Raw genomic sequence first — 17,556 nt, 5'->3', positions numbered from 1 at the left:
AATTAAACATTACTGCACAGCCAGAGGGACATTTCCTTCATGGACCTGCCGTCCGATATCTGTTCAGGAACAATAACATCACTGTCCAACTCAAAAGGGCCAAGCTATTGATCGATCTATTTAAAAGGTCAGTGCCGTCACCTATTTTGCTAGGCACTAGGACAGGCCCGTGTCAACTCCGTCAACGGCGACGCTGGTCACGTTCAATAGTGCACTGGTCAGCGCCGTAAGCCATTAATCACAGTCCACATAGGACACGTTCAGGCCACATCAGGGACTATTCCATCAGATCCGTAACCGAAAGATAAAACATCCGTTGTGTCTCATAGTGCAAATCGACTTGTGGCGAGTAACTCTATGATCTCTGCTCTTCTACAACCCCTGTCATCCCCGGCCCCTAGAAGTCTCAGATTCTGCCATCTTGAAAATCCGCCATTAGTGACACAGATCTGCTTTATTTTAGCAGAGGCCAATTTCACACAGGGACTGGGGCCTCATTTTTAAACTCTGCATATGTACAGAATACACCCCAAAACGTTCCTGCGCCACTTTTCACACAGAAGTTGGCATCTATAAAAATGTTTTCTTGAAGAGAGAGTGCACGTAACTTCCAGCAAACTTTAGACCATGCGTGTGCATAATTTATGGTGGTTGAAGTATTGCATTGCAAGCAGGCAAGTGGTATTCTGTGCAAATGGGAGATAAGATTACATGCCTTTTCATTAAAAAAATGAATGTATAACAACAAACTACAATAATATGCCGTTAGGACTATATTTCCTGATTATTTTATTTGCATAGTCATTGCAAAATAAATTCCTCACGTTTTCTGACTGTGATGGTTTAACACTCCCAACGTAGCCTAAACAAATTAAGATCCAATTCGTCCCAACTCTCATTTAATTAGGCCTACCTCACAGTACTAAATAGATAAGCTATTTCAAGTAGGCCTATTTCGCTCATTATAATCCGATCCGGATTGCGGTTAAAATGTTGGCTACATTAAGATAACGGTAGAACAGACCGTTCACCTTGTAATTTCAAATGTCTCAAGTAGGCCAAGACAACGTTTCAGAATTTGCAGGCAGTGAGCATATTTAGGTTTGGGGTAAAAGTTGATGCAAAACATTGTTAAATAAAATGTTCTGCAAACTCCACAACAATTTGTCATAGTTTATTTATTTCAGAAATGTTCACTGTCCTTTGCTGAATACTACAGTGAAAGTCTGAGTCACTGCAAAAACATTCTGGCACCACTTCCAAGAATATTTGATCTAATTTGTCATGGCTTTTTCTTTTAGAAACTGCTGTGGTCTAATTTCGTTATTTTCACCATAAAAGGTAATTGATGGGCGTTTTCACAATATGCACAATTTACGACAGGTATGATTTATAGCGGGAATAGGTGCTGTGTGCCTTGGCCTCATTCTGTGCCAGCAGTCGCTGTAGACGAGAGCATTCATATTTAATCAGGTGGCCATTTACAGCAGCCAGCCCCACTAGGTCAGATGGGCCTCACAACTATGTTTTGTTCTCTATATTGATCTCTGCATGGCAACCTGGCACAGGTCATTTTCTGTTCTACACAAGCTATCAGACTTTATCAATACTCGAATACCCAGAAGTACTGCGCATCCAATTTTGCCAACAGCATGGCCAGTTCTGATGGCTTGGTTTGTTGGAACAAAGTTAAGTTGGCGATTTGATTTCTGCGGGGACCTTACATACTAACTTTGGATAAAAATCTCAGCTAAACACAGACATTATTGTTATTATTATCAGTATTTTACATTGCCTGGTCCCAGATCTATATGGGCTTAAGCCAACTCTTCTGACTAGTATTGCCATGCAATTGTATGGTCGTATGGGGCCACCGTTGTACACAGTCAGTGGAGCTATCTAAAGCACATGCATGTCGGACTAGGCTAGTGTTCCCAGGTATGACTGGAGAGATAGCAGACAGCGGGGTCTGTGTTCTCTCAGAGCCCTGTTCCTGTCATATCGATCAGCCCCTCCCTACTTAATTCAGTCCCCGACCAGGCTGGCTGGGCGCTGGTATGTCCTTGTGCCTCTGTGGCGGCTTCTCCTCTGTCAGTAGAGACAGATAGCCACACTCCATAAATAATATGGCATTGATTCTCTCTCTTTTCTCTTTCTCTCCTTCTCTATCACATTCTCTCTCTCTCTCTTTATCACACTCTGTTCTCTCTCTCCCCCCTCCCTCACACTCTCTCCCTCCCTCTATCACACGCGCTCTCTCTCTCTCTCTCTCTCTCTCTTTCATCACACTATCACACTGTTTCTATTTTTCTCTCTTTCTTTATCACGCTGTTTTTTTCTCTCGCTTCCCCCACCTCGCTCTCTCTCGCTTTCTCCATGCCCTCTCTGTCAGTCTCTCTTAGATTCAAAGAACGATGGCAGCAATCACACCACCCTCCCTCTCTTCCTTGGCTCTCTATACCTCTCTTGTCATGTTTTCAGTGTCATCCCCCTGTCTGTCACTGTCTTTCACGCGATCTCGCTCTACCTCTCCACCCCTATCACACCTCTTTCTCTCTTGTTCTTCTCTCTCTCCCTTACCACCCACTCCTCCCCTCTCTCTCTCCCTCTTTTCCTCCCATGTCATGCTTAAGCATTACCCTGACTGATGGGCATGCCAGGGCAGTTAGTCACAGACACGTCAGACACTGACCATGTTTGGCACCGTTTCCACCTCGGCCTGTTGCACAAAACAGCTATTTGTAACCAGGTTGTTATTGAATATGAATGGTCAAAAGTGAAGTATTTGTTTCATTGTCACTGTTCATTCACTTCCTCTGTAATTGATGACTTCCTGTTAATTGTGGCTGTCTAACACTGACTGTACTGATTGTCTCCTGTGCTGCAGGAGACAGACCCGGACTTCAACCACTGCGCTGTGTGCATCGAGGGTTACCAGCTCAACGACGTGGTCCGCATCCTGCCCTGCAAGTGAGTGTGTGTGTGGGGATTGTGGGGGTGGGGGGGGGGGGGGGGGGTTGTCCCTACAAGGTTGAATGCTATTTCTAGGGGGTTAGGGTTAGGGGTTAAGGAAAATCGGATCTTTAATGAGACTGAATTTTGTGTGCCCACAAGGTTAGTTGTACAAGACTGTGTGTGTCTGTCCTAGTACCTACAGTATATACATCCGAAGCCTGGAGTTTTAGCTGACAGCCTGACACAGTCCTTGCCCCTCTTACACGCAACAGACACTCACTCGGATTTGGAATGCAACATGTCCGCCATCCACTCGTTCTCAATGTCACACCATCCACTTACATCCCCTCCCTCCTCCTCTACTTCCCTCCTCCTCTCCTTCCCTCCCTCCTCCTGTGACGTGCGTTTCTACCCGTCCCTGACATCTCTCCTCCTGTCTGAGGTAATCACCACACTTATCCGTCACACACACCTTTCCTGCAGCTCTGCTCAGTGGGACCAATGTACTGACGCACATCAGGCTAGACCAGAGACACGCCCCACCACAATTTAGCCGTAGGTAATTTGCACATATATAGATACATAACGCCACAGGAATATGAAAACAGGACGAGCGAAAATGAAATACTGTATGTGTGCAGGTCAGGTGAAAAATGTATAACCAGAGGTGATTGACAGTTACTACCTGTCAATCACCTCTGGTTTGACCATTTGGATCTGATTTGGGATCAGTTGTAGGACACATACAGCATGTGTTGGTTTAGTGGATCACTAAGGTTTACAAAGGAAGTGGAAAATGTAATGTCTGTCAGAGTTGACATTTAAGCTCTTGCCAGGAAAAAGGAGGGGGAGGGAGGAGCTCTGGCTAAATGGAGTCTGGTCTGTTTAGGAAATGCAGACGCTCTGCTATCAAGGCCGTCGGTTCTCGCTGTGAGTCGTAACCCCTGCAAGCTCGCTACGGCTATATTTAGACCCAGCGCTGCCAAATGACCTCCAGGCGCATCCACCCCCCCCCCCCCCCCCCCCCCCACTAACACACACGCGTACTTAAACGTCCTCCTCCGACGCACACACACACTCTGCAACATGCACACACACACTTAGGCTCATAATCACGCAGGCGCGGGCACTGTCTTTCTCTGTCTCGTATACACAGAAACACACACACACACACACCCCTCCCTGCGCCATCTGCCGTGTCCTCTCTGGCCCTTGCGGATAGAACTAAGAAACTGGACTAAGGGATAGGACACTGCTGGTCATCACAGTCACTCTCAAGATGTGTCCCAAGGTGTCCTTCTGAAGTCATGTCAAGACATATCAATCATTCGGTCAGAACATGGCACATCCAGATTGTGTTCCTCTACTTGCCTCCTCTCTTTCATCTGCACTGATGTGAAGGAACTGGACAGGTGAAAGACGATTCCCAGTAGGCATCCGACCACATTGCTTTCACCTATCCTGTCTCTGCAGATGCATCTCCAAAGTTCTCCTAGACTTTGGAGATGCACCCTTGGTCTTGAGTAGCAGCTGAATCAGCCAGCCAATCTCTGCATAATTGCATTGGGGCTGTGTTTCATTTGGCCCAACTGACGCAAGGACGACGTACCCCCTTCTTCGGTCCAGAACAGACCAGCTCAGTACAGATCAGATATCAGAAATGTTAACACAGTCCAGGACTGAACTGGCCAATCGCCATTAATGCTCTCCATCCATCCTGCTTATCCAGTCTCTGTCAAAGAGGAGCACTCAGATTGCTGTGAGAAGGGGAAGTGAAGGACGCAGGTCCTTCTTATGAGGCTGAAAGGGGCGAGTCTTCTTCACGTATGTTCCTCACAGAAGTTGTGGACATGCTGATAGTCTACATGTTTCAAAATCGCTAGCTAGCGTTTAAAGGAAATTGAAAAGTTAGAATTGTCTGGCCTCAACCTGCTATCGTTTATTTAGGTAATACACAATGCAATGCACGATAATCACCATTTCAAAATGACTGAATTAGTGTCAGAGTTGGGCTAGCTAAAGAGCAAATTTTTGTACACAATCCATGGGTGGGCTAATTACAGATTTAGTATAACGTGTGCGATTGACTGGTCATGCTAGTCGTTGAAAGGTAAATGTACGCTTGGTTTCTGCCCTTCATCGCTACCTGTGTGTGTGTCACACTGCAATGATACCAAGAATGCACTAGTAGGTTTTCTGGGTAACCTCAGTACTTGTAGTTTAGTAGATGAGCCATAACCTGAGACTTGATCCGATGGCAAACACATGGTTTATTCACACGGACTTGGAGGAGAGAGAACAGAGGGAGAGGGATGAAATGAGGACAAACGAGTAAACAATGGCGAGGGAGCGAGAGAAGGAGTGGCGACAATCGGGCTGTTTATGTAGAATTGAGTTTATCGGTCCTTATCATGTGTGTGCATGTTGCGTCCTTCTCTGTCTGCATTCAGTATCTCTGAACACCAACACCATTGGGGCCTCCCTTAAGTACACACTGCTATCCCCAATCAATAACGAAATGCATTGAAGTAATGGGAGTATACTTGACGGCCACTCAATTTGTGTCTCTGTACATTTAATATCAGTCTATAGGACAGTGTGTTGTCAATGGAGGGAAGTTTTTCTGGTCATATTTAGATGGACTGACAGGCAGGCTGGTAGACAGATACAGAACAGTCTCAACAGCCAATTATTGCAGGATATCCAAGGATATGCAGTAACAACAACCACCAGTATTTCAGTTCTCAAACCATAGCACTAACATAATCCCTAATAATCCCCAGGAAGAGTAGCTGCTGCCTTGGCAGGAACTAATGGGGATTTTTCAGACAGGTCGGCAGACAGGCAGAAAGGGAGACAGATATACAGGCAGGCAGACAGACAGACAAAGGTAGACAGATATACAGTTGAAGTCGGAAGTTTACATACCTTAGCCAAATACATTTAAACTCAGTTTTTCACAATTCCTGACATGTAATCCGAGTAAAAATTCCCTGCTTTACAGTTATGATCACCACTTTATTTTAAGAATATGAAATGTCAGAATAAACATAGAGAGAATTATTTATTTCAGCTTTTATTTCTTTCATCACATTCCCAGTGGGTCAGAAGTTTACATACACTCAATTACTATTTGGTAGAATTTCCATTAAATTGTTTAACTTGGGTCAAACTTTTTGGGTAGCCTTCCACAAGCTTCCCACAATAAGTTGGGTGAATTCTAGCCCATTCCTCCTGACAGAGCTGGTGTAACTGAGTCAGGTTTGTAGGCCTCCTTCCTTGCACACACTTTTTCAGTTCTGCCCACAAATTTTCAATAGGATTGAGGACAGGGCTTTGTGATGGCCACTCCAATACCTTGACTTTGTTGTTCTTAAGCCATTTTGCCACAACTTTGGAAGTATGATTGGGGTCATTGTCCATTTGGAAGACCCATTTGCGACCAAGCTTTAACTTCCTGACTGATGTCTTGAGATGTTGCTTCAATATATCCACATAATTTCCCTCCCTCATGCTGCCATCTATTTTGTGAAGTGCACCAGTCCCTCCTGCAGCAAAGCACCCCCCACAACATGATGTTGCCACCCCCGTGCTTCACGGTTGGGATGGCGTTCTTCGGCTTGCAAGCCTCCCCCTTTTTCCTCCAAACATAACGATGGTCATTATGGCCAAACAGTTCTATTTTTGTTTCATCAGACCAGAGAGCATTTCTCAAAAAAGTATGATCTTTGGCCCAATGTGCAGTTGCAAACCGTAGTCTGGCTTTTTAATGGCGGTTTTGGAGCAGTGGCTTCTTCCTTGCTGAGCAGGTTATGTCGTTATAGGACTCGTTTTACTGTGGATATAGATACTTTTGTACCTGTTTCCTCCAGCATCTTCACAAGGTCCTTTGCTGTTGTTCTGGGATTGATTTGCACTTTTCGCACCAAAGTACATTCATCTCTAGGAGACAGAACACGTCTCCTTCCTGAGCGGTATGACGGTTGCGTGGTCCCATGGTGTTTATACTTGCGTACTATTGTTTGTACAGATGAATGTGGTACCTTCAGGCGTTTGGAAATTGCTCCCAAGAAGGAACCAGACTTGTGGAGGTCCACAATTTTTTTCTGAGGTCTTGGATGATTTCTTTTGATTTTCCCATGATGTCAAGCAAAGAGGCACTGAGTTTGAAGGTAGGCCTTGAAATACATCCACAGGTATACCTCCAATTGACTCAAATGATGTCAATTAGCCTATCAGAAGATGCTAAAGCCATGACATAATTTTCTTGAAATTTCCAAACTTTTTAAAGGCACAGTCAACTTAGTGTATGTAAACTTCTGACCCACTGGAATTGTGATGCAGTGAATTATAAGAAAAATAATCTGTCTGTAAACAATTGATGGGAAAATTACTTGTGTCATGCACAAAGTAGATGTCCTAACCGACTTGCCAAAACTATAGTTTGTTAACAAGAAATTTGTGGAGTGGTTGAAAAACGAGTTTTAATGACTCCAACCTAAGTGTATGTAAACTTCCGACTTCAACTTTACATGCAGGCAGTCAGACAGACAGACAGACAGACAGGTATACAGATATGCAGGCAGGCAGACAGGCATACAGATATGCAGGCAGGCAGACAGACAGACAGAAAGGTATACAGATATGCAGGCAGACAGACAGACAGGCAGGCAGGCAGACAGGCAGGCAGGCAGACAGACAGGTATACAGATATACAGGCAGGCAGGCAGACAGAAAGGTATGCAGATATACAGGCAGGCAGGCAGGCAGAAAGGTATACAGATATACAGGCATGCAGGCAGACAGACAGAAAGCTATACAGGCAGACAGACAGAAAGGTATACAGATATACAGGCAGACAGACAGAAAGGTATACAGATATACAGGCAGGCAAACATATTAGATGTCATAACAGATGCCATCCGGATAAACCAAACCTACCAACCAAGACAGGAAAAAGAAACATCATTTATTCTGGTTGGTATGTTGCGTTTTTTCCCGTGATGCCATCTGGTATGGTTTTTAATAACCCGTCTGTCTGACCGTCAAATTTTTTCTCTGCTCTAAGAAAGAATGCATCCCAAATGGCACCCTATTCCCTATGTAGTGCACTACTTTTTCCTTATATAGTACACTACCTAGGGAATAGGGTGCCATTTGGGATACTACCCAATGCTCTGAGCGCAATCTCTCCCTGACTGTAGTTTCTCACGTTTAGCATACACAGACCGATACCACCACTCGTTACAGTCACGCACACAGACTGCTGAGGGGAGGACGCCTCACAATAATGGCTGGAACGAACTAAATGGAATGGCATCAAACACATGGAAACCATGTGTTCGATGTATTTGATACCGTTCCACTCATTCCGCTCCAGCCATTACCACGAGCTGGTCCTCCCCAATGAAGGTGCCACCAACCTCCTGTGGCACACACATTTAAACTGTGAAACAAACAAACTGAAACACAAGCTCTTATCCGAGTCTGACTACTACTGGCTTATCCAGAAGTCCCTCTCTTGCAGCTCTGCTTCTGACCTCACACCGACTTTCCCCCCAAGCCATTGTATGGTAAACAGACTCCTCATTAATGTATAAAGCCCTTGTTTTCTGTGCCTGCCTTGAAAGCCAATAAAGCAGTGCTAGAGGCCGGGTGCCCCCACTGTAAGAGGCTTTGATAAGGACCAGCACTTTACACTCCATGCCCAGGAAATGCCAGTCTATGTTCGACAGGCACTTAGCAGAATCAACCGTTGCACTTTTATGTTTGTCCTTAGGAGTATTTTCTATTATGCATTGTTTTTACTAGCACTTAAGGAATCGGTTTTTTTTGCAATAATGGGGCCTTGTATTGTTTTATGGATGCTCCACATAAGGATATTTAACGTTGAAATGGTTTGCGTACCATGCCTTTTAATAAAGACATTAAGGAGTTCAGGTAGACAGGAGAAGCTACCGTGAATGTGGTCGTAATGGTCCTTTTGAAGTGCAGTGAAACTGGCCGTCCGCCTTTATTTAATAATATGGAACAGACCATTCATTTTTTTTAAAGGATGTTTCTCTCGTATCCACAATGGCCGCCTTGTGTCATAAGACACACAATGTCTATTTTGTGTCTTAAGTTGCCCCACAATGACAACTGTGTTTATAAAGCGTGACTCGTTTCCTTTTTCCACAAACTTTCTGCTGCCGTCAAAGACACAACATGCCCTCCTAGCCGGCTCAAACAGAGCAGTCGTTGTCCAATCGCAGGATGTAAAGGGGGGAAAAGAGGACAAAAGCAGATTTTGAAGAGCCCCATGTCGGCCTTTTGGGGGCTTGTTTGTGGAGGTGGCTTTGTGCTCTTCAACCGTGTTCTTTGTTTCTGTCTCGCTCTCTGCACAGACATGTCTTCCATAAGCTGTGTGTGGACCCCTGGCTGAACGAGCACTGTACCTGCCCCATGTGTAAGCTGAACATCCTCAAAGCTCTGGGCATCATGGTGAGTATTAGTCTAGTCAATGTCTTAATGTGTTAAAGTTAGTATGCCAGTACCGGTTTGGCCTCAGCCCTTTTTTTTCCTGACCTGATCACACGCTACTCTTGACCCAAATGATGAGAGGAAAAAGATGGCCTTAGAAGATATTATGTAAACATGTCTCAATTTCACATGTTTACGTTGATTAACTGCAGAATACAACAACATCTTTCACAGTCTAACTAAACTGCGTGTGTTGTTTTGTAGATTAAGACTTGATTGCCCCAGATTGCCCTTCACATACTGCTCCCGGTCATTGTGACAGATGTTTATCCAGGCGATTGCGTAACCCTCCCTCGGTTTATGCCAGCTGTGTATGACCTCATGTATAGATAGCCCTAGAATGCCCCCTGCTGGCAAGTTATGGAACTATCACTCGGACACCAGAAATTAGAGTCATACCAGAACTGACTAAAGTGGTATCATTAGATCTGATGAGCTGCTACAAGAGCTACTTGCTCAGAAGTTAGGGTTAAGGTCAGAGTCAAAATCGGGGTCAGTGATCAAAATATTGAGTTGTGTTACAAAAACGTGCCATGCTTCTATTCTTTCTAGCATGAGCTAACATTGGCAAAAGTTAATATGACACAAATTGGACTTCAACCACTAGCCATAACATTCCCCTAACCCCTGTGTTTTTACTACTTCTCCCCCTTTAGCCCAACCTGCCGTGCGTGGACAATGCCGGTTTTGACATGGACCACAGGATAGGGCGCAGCCAGACGATGGCCAGCCAGCGGACGGCCTTGGTGGACCTGTCCAGTGAGACGTCCATCAGCCTGGAGCCTCTGCAACGAGGCCCCCTCGGTACCGGACCCCAGATCCCCTCCGAGAGCGGAGAACTCACCCCGCGCACCGGAGAGATCAACATCGCCGTCACCAGTAAGCAGCTTATGCCTCGGACACACACTTTCTTGTCTTCAACTCAGATTTGAATTTTATTTCAAGTGACTTTATTGATATGAAAGGTTACATTCAGTGTTATAAAATTGGAACACAATAGAACAGAAATTCTCTCTTTTTTGTTTAATTCTCTCTCCTTCTCAACCTTTCTAGTTCAGGCACACTGTGACCCACGCACCCAATAAAAGTGTTTAAAAGTCTCACAAGTTTATTTTATCCTGGCAAATCAGAATGCAAGCTCCATCTTTTCAGTTCAAACACTAAGTGAAGGAATTAACCTTGACAAAACAAAATGTCTCTGGTTAAGCCATTTAAATAATTAGTGAAGGCAAAACATACTTTTTAAACAGAATAACTAGAGTAGCAAAATATTTACTGGAGCTGCAAACCTTTGGTAAATTGACTTGACACACACACACACACACAATATATATATTCTAAATCCCTCCCTGCCCTCTCCGTACCGCTCTTCATCCCCTCTTTTGACACACACACACACACACACACACACACACACAGCCCCAGAGACTTGTCGGTCACACACCTCCCCCTGAATGACGCTGCCACTGTCTGTATAATCCATAAATCCCTATCCCACCCTGATCCTAACCCCAACCACGAGAAGGCTAAAAGCACAACTGGCAAAAAGCCATTCTGTAATGTACCAATCCCCTACCAAAACACATGTTACACTCTACTCTGTTGTACTGTGCATAACTATTTATGAAGGGGAAAAATGTATTTTCACAGCACTGCAGCAACAAAATAAGAACATTCACTGCAGTTATTCCGACAACTACTTGTATACTGTCCTTTCACTTTAAGCTAGTAATTGTAATTCAGTAATGCATACAACACAGCTAATCAGTGTGAATAGCTCAAAATCGGAATGATAGAGTGGGTGAGTTCTTATATAACTCTTAGTACCTTAACCTGTTTCAGGGTAGGCCTACTTCCATAAATGAATCAGTCATTATTTCCAAAATCCACCCAATTTATGCTGTTTGATAATGTGACTCAATTTCCTTCTTTCAATGTGTACAGTTCCACTGCCTTTACATTAGCACTATACACTGAGTATACGAAACATTGTGATCCCTTATTGATGTGACTTCAATCGGTGTAGATGAAGGGGAGGAGACAGGTTAAAGAATGATTTTTAAGCCTTGGTACAATTGAGACTGTGTATGTGTGCCATTCAGAGGGTGATTGGGCAAGACAAAATATTTAAGTGCCTTTTGAACGGGGGGGGGGGGGGTATGGTAGTAGGTGCCAGGCTCACTGGTTTGTGTCAAGAACTGCAAAGCTGCTGGGTTTTTCACGCTCAGCAGTTTCCCGTGTGTATCAAGAATGGTCCACAACCCAAAGGACATCCAGCCAACTTGACACAGCTGTGGGAAGTTTTGGAGTCAACATGGGCCAGCATCCCTGTGGAACGCTTTCAACACCTTGTAGAGTCCATGCCCTGACAAATTGAGGCTGTTCCGAGGGCAAAAGAGGAGAGGGGGGGGGGGGGGGGGGGGGTGCAGCTCAATATTAGGAAGGTGTTCCTAATGTTTGGTATACTCTGTGTACATGCATTGTATAGATACATGTACTGTAGGCCTACATGCACCTCTGGTTCTCTTTCTGTCGCAGTTGGTGTGTGCTGTGTGGGTGCATGTGTGCGTGCGTTCTTTGCTTTTGTGTGTGTGTGGGTGCGTTGGAGGTCATGCGTATGTGTCTGTCTGTGTATGTGCACATTTGCCTGTGTGTGCATAACACTCTGTCTTTAAACTATGCCCGTGCTTCCAGGTCTTTATCTCCTGTCTTCGAGCTCATCCTGCCTCTCTCCTCTGTCGCTCTCCTCTGGATCTTAAGGACACGCCCCATCTTTCTTCATCTTCTCGTCTCTTCATCCTCCTGACTTTTCCCGCTTCACATTGGTTTTCAAAGAGAGGAAAGATCTTTTGTGTTTTCCTGTGGGGACTCGTCGGTTTTTAACCCATTGCATGGTGGGCTGCAGTGACAACCCCCCCTCCCCTCCTTTCCTTTTATTGACAGAGGAGTGGTTTATAATCGCCAGCTTCGGCCTTCTCAGCGCTCTCACATTGTTCTATATGATCATCAAGGCCACTGCCAGCTTCTCCAGCCCTGAGTGAGTACCACCATCCACTTCCATAGTTAAATCATTCTACTACTGGATTCAATTGTACTTTCATTCAAGATTTGGTTTCATATAGTCCTGATGGTTTTATCACAGAATATTGTTGTCTATTTAATTTCCTGTTAACTAAGCCAGAATCCAGGCCTATCTTCCTGGATTTGTGGATATCTGAAATTGGCTCAACTCTGACTACTTTGAACCATTGCCAAGACAATGGAGTTTGAATACAGTCCAGACAGATGCAAAACAATCTGCGACTATTATTCAGATGTGGCAAATGTGGTAGTGTCCCATTAATTTACTACACTTTTGATCACAGCTAACATAAATTGAAATACTTTAACAGCACAATTGTAGCATAGTGTATATTTGTACTGAAGTCAAGTACAGTTGACATGGGTACTGGAATGTATCTGATACATTTGCGGTTAGAGTAATAAAAAAAAGTTTGATAATATTGGATTGTGCATGTTTGCACATCAATTAACGGAGACAGTGTGAGTAGTGTTTCATAATATTGCCCTAGATCAGAACAACCATTTACGGAAGCCACAGCCTCCATCCATCCCCTCTACTCCAAAAAAAATCCTAAGTGTTAGAGCTAAGCACCTTACACAAGAGAAAAGTATTTTTTATGTTCAGATCAATTACATTTCCCTTCTCTGATCCTGCTTGCATGCTATTTATTTCTTCTGCAACCTTATTTTCTAAATGTCATTCATTTCCTCTTCCTTCTCTTCCAGCCTGGAGTGGGAGGAGTAAAGAGGATCACGTGGTTGCCCCTCTAGACCTTTTCTCTGCCGGAGCCTCGTGGCAATGTTGCCTTCTTGTGCCATATTTTTCTGTATTGTATTTGTAAGCTTGTACTACTGTACCTTTCTGTATTGTTAGTAATTTTGTTGTTGTAATAGGGCAAAGCGCTTTGAGACATTAAACCCCTGTGGATCTCTCCTTTTGACTTGTTATGTGAATGTAAGTGTTGTATTTGGTTTTCATACATTATCAGGACCACAATTTCCTAACATTTCACCCGAATGTCCTGACATTTTTCAGGTCTTGAATTTGTTACGATGTTATTTTAAGCTGAAGGGTTAGGGAAAATAGGATTTTTAATGGTCAAACATTTTTACTCCAAAAAGTCTGGAAATTTCACAAAAACTAAGTTGTGTGTGTGCATGCGTTACTATATTTATTGAATGCACCCATTATTCTCGTTCATCTAAACCAGACACACACACCTCCCTACAGAAAGTTTAATGTTCTTCTGTGCTCATCCGTGACCATGACTGAATGTACAAAACATCAGGAACACCTTAATATTGGGTTGCAACCCCTTTTACCCTCAGAACAGCCTCAATTTCTCAGGGCCATGGACTCTACAAGGTGTCGAAAGTATTCCACAGGGATGCTGGCCCATGTTGACTCCAATGCTTCCCACAGTTGTGACAAATTGGCTGATTGTCCTTTGGGTGGTGGACCATTCTTGATACACATAGGAAACTGTTGAGTGTGAAAAACCCAGCAGTGTTGCCGTTTTTGACACACTCAAACTGGTGCGCCTGGCACCTACTACCATACCCCCGTTCAAAGACACTTAAATATTTTGTCTTGCCCATTCTCACCCTTTGAATGGCACACATACACAATCCATGTCTCAATTGTCTGGAGGCTTGAAAATCATTCTATAACCTGTCTCCTCCCCTTCATCTACACTGGTTGAAGTGGATTGAACACGTGATATCAATAAGGGATCATGGCTTTCACCTGGTCAGTCTGTGTCACAGAAAGAGCAGGTGTTCCTAATGTTTGTCCACTCATTGTATATTTGTCAGTAATGCAAAACTATCCCCAGTAGATGGCACTATTTCTTAGCTATTACATTACATGTCTAACCTCACACATCAGAATCGTCAGGCCACAAACCTTTACCTAACACTGCTTAGATCTTATTGAGGTATCAATGATATTGATGATTACTATGATTCAAAAGATGGTCCGGGTGATCTTCCATGTATAACTCTCTTGGCTTGAGGTTGTATAGCAGTTTGAGGATCATTGAGGATTCACAACGTCACGGTTTGACCTCACCATGTCACACACTCACACTTTTACTCAACTGCAAATGTCCATGATGGTATCCAATCCCAGTGACTCTTGTAATGAGGTTTATTTACAGATGCTAAGACTAAAGTATGAATAACAATACATTGTTCTTTGTTGTTTGTTGATGGTGCCAGGCATCAGCTTTTCTAGATACACTACTACGTCAAAAGTATGTGAACACCTGCTCATCAAATATCTCATTGCATAATCATGGGCATTAATATGGAGTTGGTCCCACCTTTTGCTGCTACAACAGCCTCCACTCTTCTGGGAAGGCTTTCCACGAGATGTTGGACCATTGCTGAAGGGGACTTGCTTCCATTCAGCCACAAGAGCATTAGTGAGGTAGGGCATTGATGTTGGGCGATTAGGCCAGGCTCGCAGTCTGCGTTCCAATTCATCCCAAAAGTGTTTGCCGGGGTTGAGGTAAGGGCTCTAAGCAGGCCAGTCAAGTTTTTCCACACCGATCTCGACAAACCATTTCTGTATGAACCTCTTTGTGCACAGGGGCCTTCTCCAAACGGTTGCCACAAAGTTGGAAGCACATATTAGTCTACAATGTATGCTATAGCATTAAGATTTCCCTTCACTGGAACTATGGTGGCCAAAACCATAAAAAACAGCCGCAGACCATTATTCCTCCTCCACCAAACTTTACCGTTGGCATGATGCATTCGGGCAGGTAGCGTTCTCCTGGCATCTGCCGAACCCAGAGAACTCAGTCATGGAAACCCATTTCATGAAACTCCCGACTAACAGTTATTGTGCTGTCATTGCTTCCAGAGGCAGTTTGGAACTCTGTAGTGAGTGTTGCAACCGAGGACAGACAATTTTTGAATGCTACGCACTTCAGCGGTCCTGTTCTGTGAACTGGTGTGGCCTACCACTTTGCGGCTGAGCCATTGTTGCTCCTAGACGTTTCCACTTCACAATAACAGCACTTGCAGTTGACCGGGGCAGCTCCAGCAGGGCAGAGATTTGACGAACTGACTTGCTGGAAAGGGTGGCATCTTATGACGGTGCCATGTTGAAAGTCATTGAGCTCTTCAGTATTGGGAATTCTACTGCCAATGTTTGTCTATGGAGATTGAATGAATGTGTGCTCGATTGTAAACACCTGTCAGCAATCGGTGTGGCTGAAGTAGCCAAATCCACTAATTTGAAGGGGTATCGAAGTACTTTTGGCCATGTAGTGTAAGTATCTTACTGGGAGATGTGTAATATTTCTTGGTGTCACTGACATTGACATTTTCCCATGTTCCTTTGCAGGTGGCCAGTTCTTCAACCGGAACTCCCTGTCTCCGCGCAGTGTGGTCTGTGAGATGGAGCTTCCCGACATCCAGGCATCGCTCGACCTCTACGATGACAACAAGTCGTGAGGGTCGTCGTCGTGGTTTCGACCCACTGTCTAAGGGACGGATGGCCTTGTACCTTCCTGCACACCGGCGAGCCTTTGTGTGGGAGGGGTTATGGAGGGTGACAGGCGGCTCAACAACTTAGACGACAACCTTGACTAACTTGTGGAACATCGACAATGACATAACATCAAAGACCTTCTTCCAATGCAGAATGTACTATTATTACCTGTCAAAAAGAAGAGGGGAAATAGTCATCCTCTCCTTTCTTTAACACTTTCATTTAGGAAAAATGTTTTCTCCAGGGAGAGACTTTGAAATCTGTTTCTAGATTCGGTAATGGGGAATTAACCCTTTCTAGTCTTACTTTGCAGTATCTCTCTGTATTGTCCATTTGAAACGAGCTAGAAAAAAAGGAACAACGGGTTTCAGTGTAGCCTACTGTCAGCATCCTACAACATCTGTAAGCTATATATGATTAGCAAACCATCATTTTATTTAGCTTTCTTTGGATCTTTATCCGTGACGGCAACAATAGAAAAGCATACTGTTTCTTCCCTGGTGGACCAGTTGGCTTTGTTTTATTTACTATGCTGCCTAAAGGACAGTGGAGAGTACATTTTGACTTGTGGGCTATGTCCAGACATACCCTGTCTCTTCCTCTATATGGCCAGTGACTGGTGCAAGAATAAGACCAGTGGAACAATGGACATGCAGCTATGTGAAGTTCTAAACTCTGTGACAGGCAGTGTTTCTTCCCTGTAGCGAAACCAATGTGTCTCTGTATAAAAAAAAATATAATAATGACACTTTAACGTGTATTTAAAAAAAGCCTATGAAATACCCACAGCGTGTACTAATCAGCCCCCCAGTGAGGGGGACCTAGTGTGTGTGTGTGTGTATTTAAATATATCTCTCTATATATATATCTATAGATATATATATATCTCTCTCTCTCTCTCTCTATATATATATATATATATATATATATATATATATATATATATATATATATATCTCTATATACACACACACACAATCTATATACAATCTATATCTCTAAAGTGGCCTCTAAAGCTGTTTGTTTTTTCCTTTGTCAATCTTGTAAATGCTTGGGTGGAAGGCTTTCTCCTCTGTTCTTGTTGTCCCTTTGTGTTCTAGTCCTTGCATCTGATATTTGGGATGATGATTGATGTGACGCGGGGAGGGGAGTGTGTGTCACAGTTTCGGGTCACTGTGTTACATACAGTACCGCCTCACCATTAAAAGTGTCATTATTGCCCTAGACCTGTTGATTGTGTTGACCCGTTCTGTGTCCCCCGGTCCAATGTGTGCGCTTCTTACTGGAACCCAGCCAAATATCATTAACCTTTCAGCTGGAGTTTGGAGAAGATTCTAAAATGTTTTTTTTTGGAGGGGGGGGGCTTGCCTTTCACCATGGCAAAACATTTCAGAGAGCTGTTGGTTAAAAGTTACCCATTTGAAGAGGATCTTGGCTCTTTAACTTGGGCCTGGGGATCTACAGGCTGTGCAGGGTTTTATTCCAGTCCAGCAATACATCTTCTTATAACTCAG

General features: G+C 44.0%; 1 protein-coding gene across 5 annotated transcripts in view; it reads left to right on the top strand.

The window, feature by feature from the left end:
• The window catches only part of LOC129827952 (E3 ubiquitin-protein ligase RNF130-like), a 68,165-nt gene extending 50,897 nt beyond the window's left edge, over positions 1 to 17,268 (top strand). For 2 of the 5 annotated variants that reach the window (XM_055889258.1, XM_055889260.1), the window contains exons 6-10: positions 2,888 to 2,970; positions 9,342 to 9,438; positions 10,134 to 10,356; positions 12,421 to 12,514; positions 13,267 to 13,474. In XM_055889258.1, coding sequence (XP_055745233.1) covers positions 2,888 to 2,970; positions 9,342 to 9,438; positions 10,134 to 10,356; positions 12,421 to 12,514; positions 13,267 to 13,285 — 516 coding nt within the window. In that variant the 3' untranslated portion in view covers positions 13,286 to 13,474. The other 3 variants (XM_055889259.1, XM_055889261.1, XM_055889262.1) reach the window with 2 other exon arrangements.
• The last annotated feature ends 288 nt before the right edge of the window (positions 17,269 to 17,556 follow it).

The sequence above is a fragment of the Salvelinus fontinalis genome, chromosome 29 (genome assembly GCF_029448725.1).
Source record: "Salvelinus fontinalis isolate EN_2023a chromosome 29, ASM2944872v1, whole genome shotgun sequence".
In the NCBI taxonomy this organism is placed as follows: domain Eukaryota; kingdom Metazoa; phylum Chordata; class Actinopteri; order Salmoniformes; family Salmonidae; genus Salvelinus; species Salvelinus fontinalis.
This window is presented reverse-complemented; position numbering and strand designations above follow the sequence as displayed.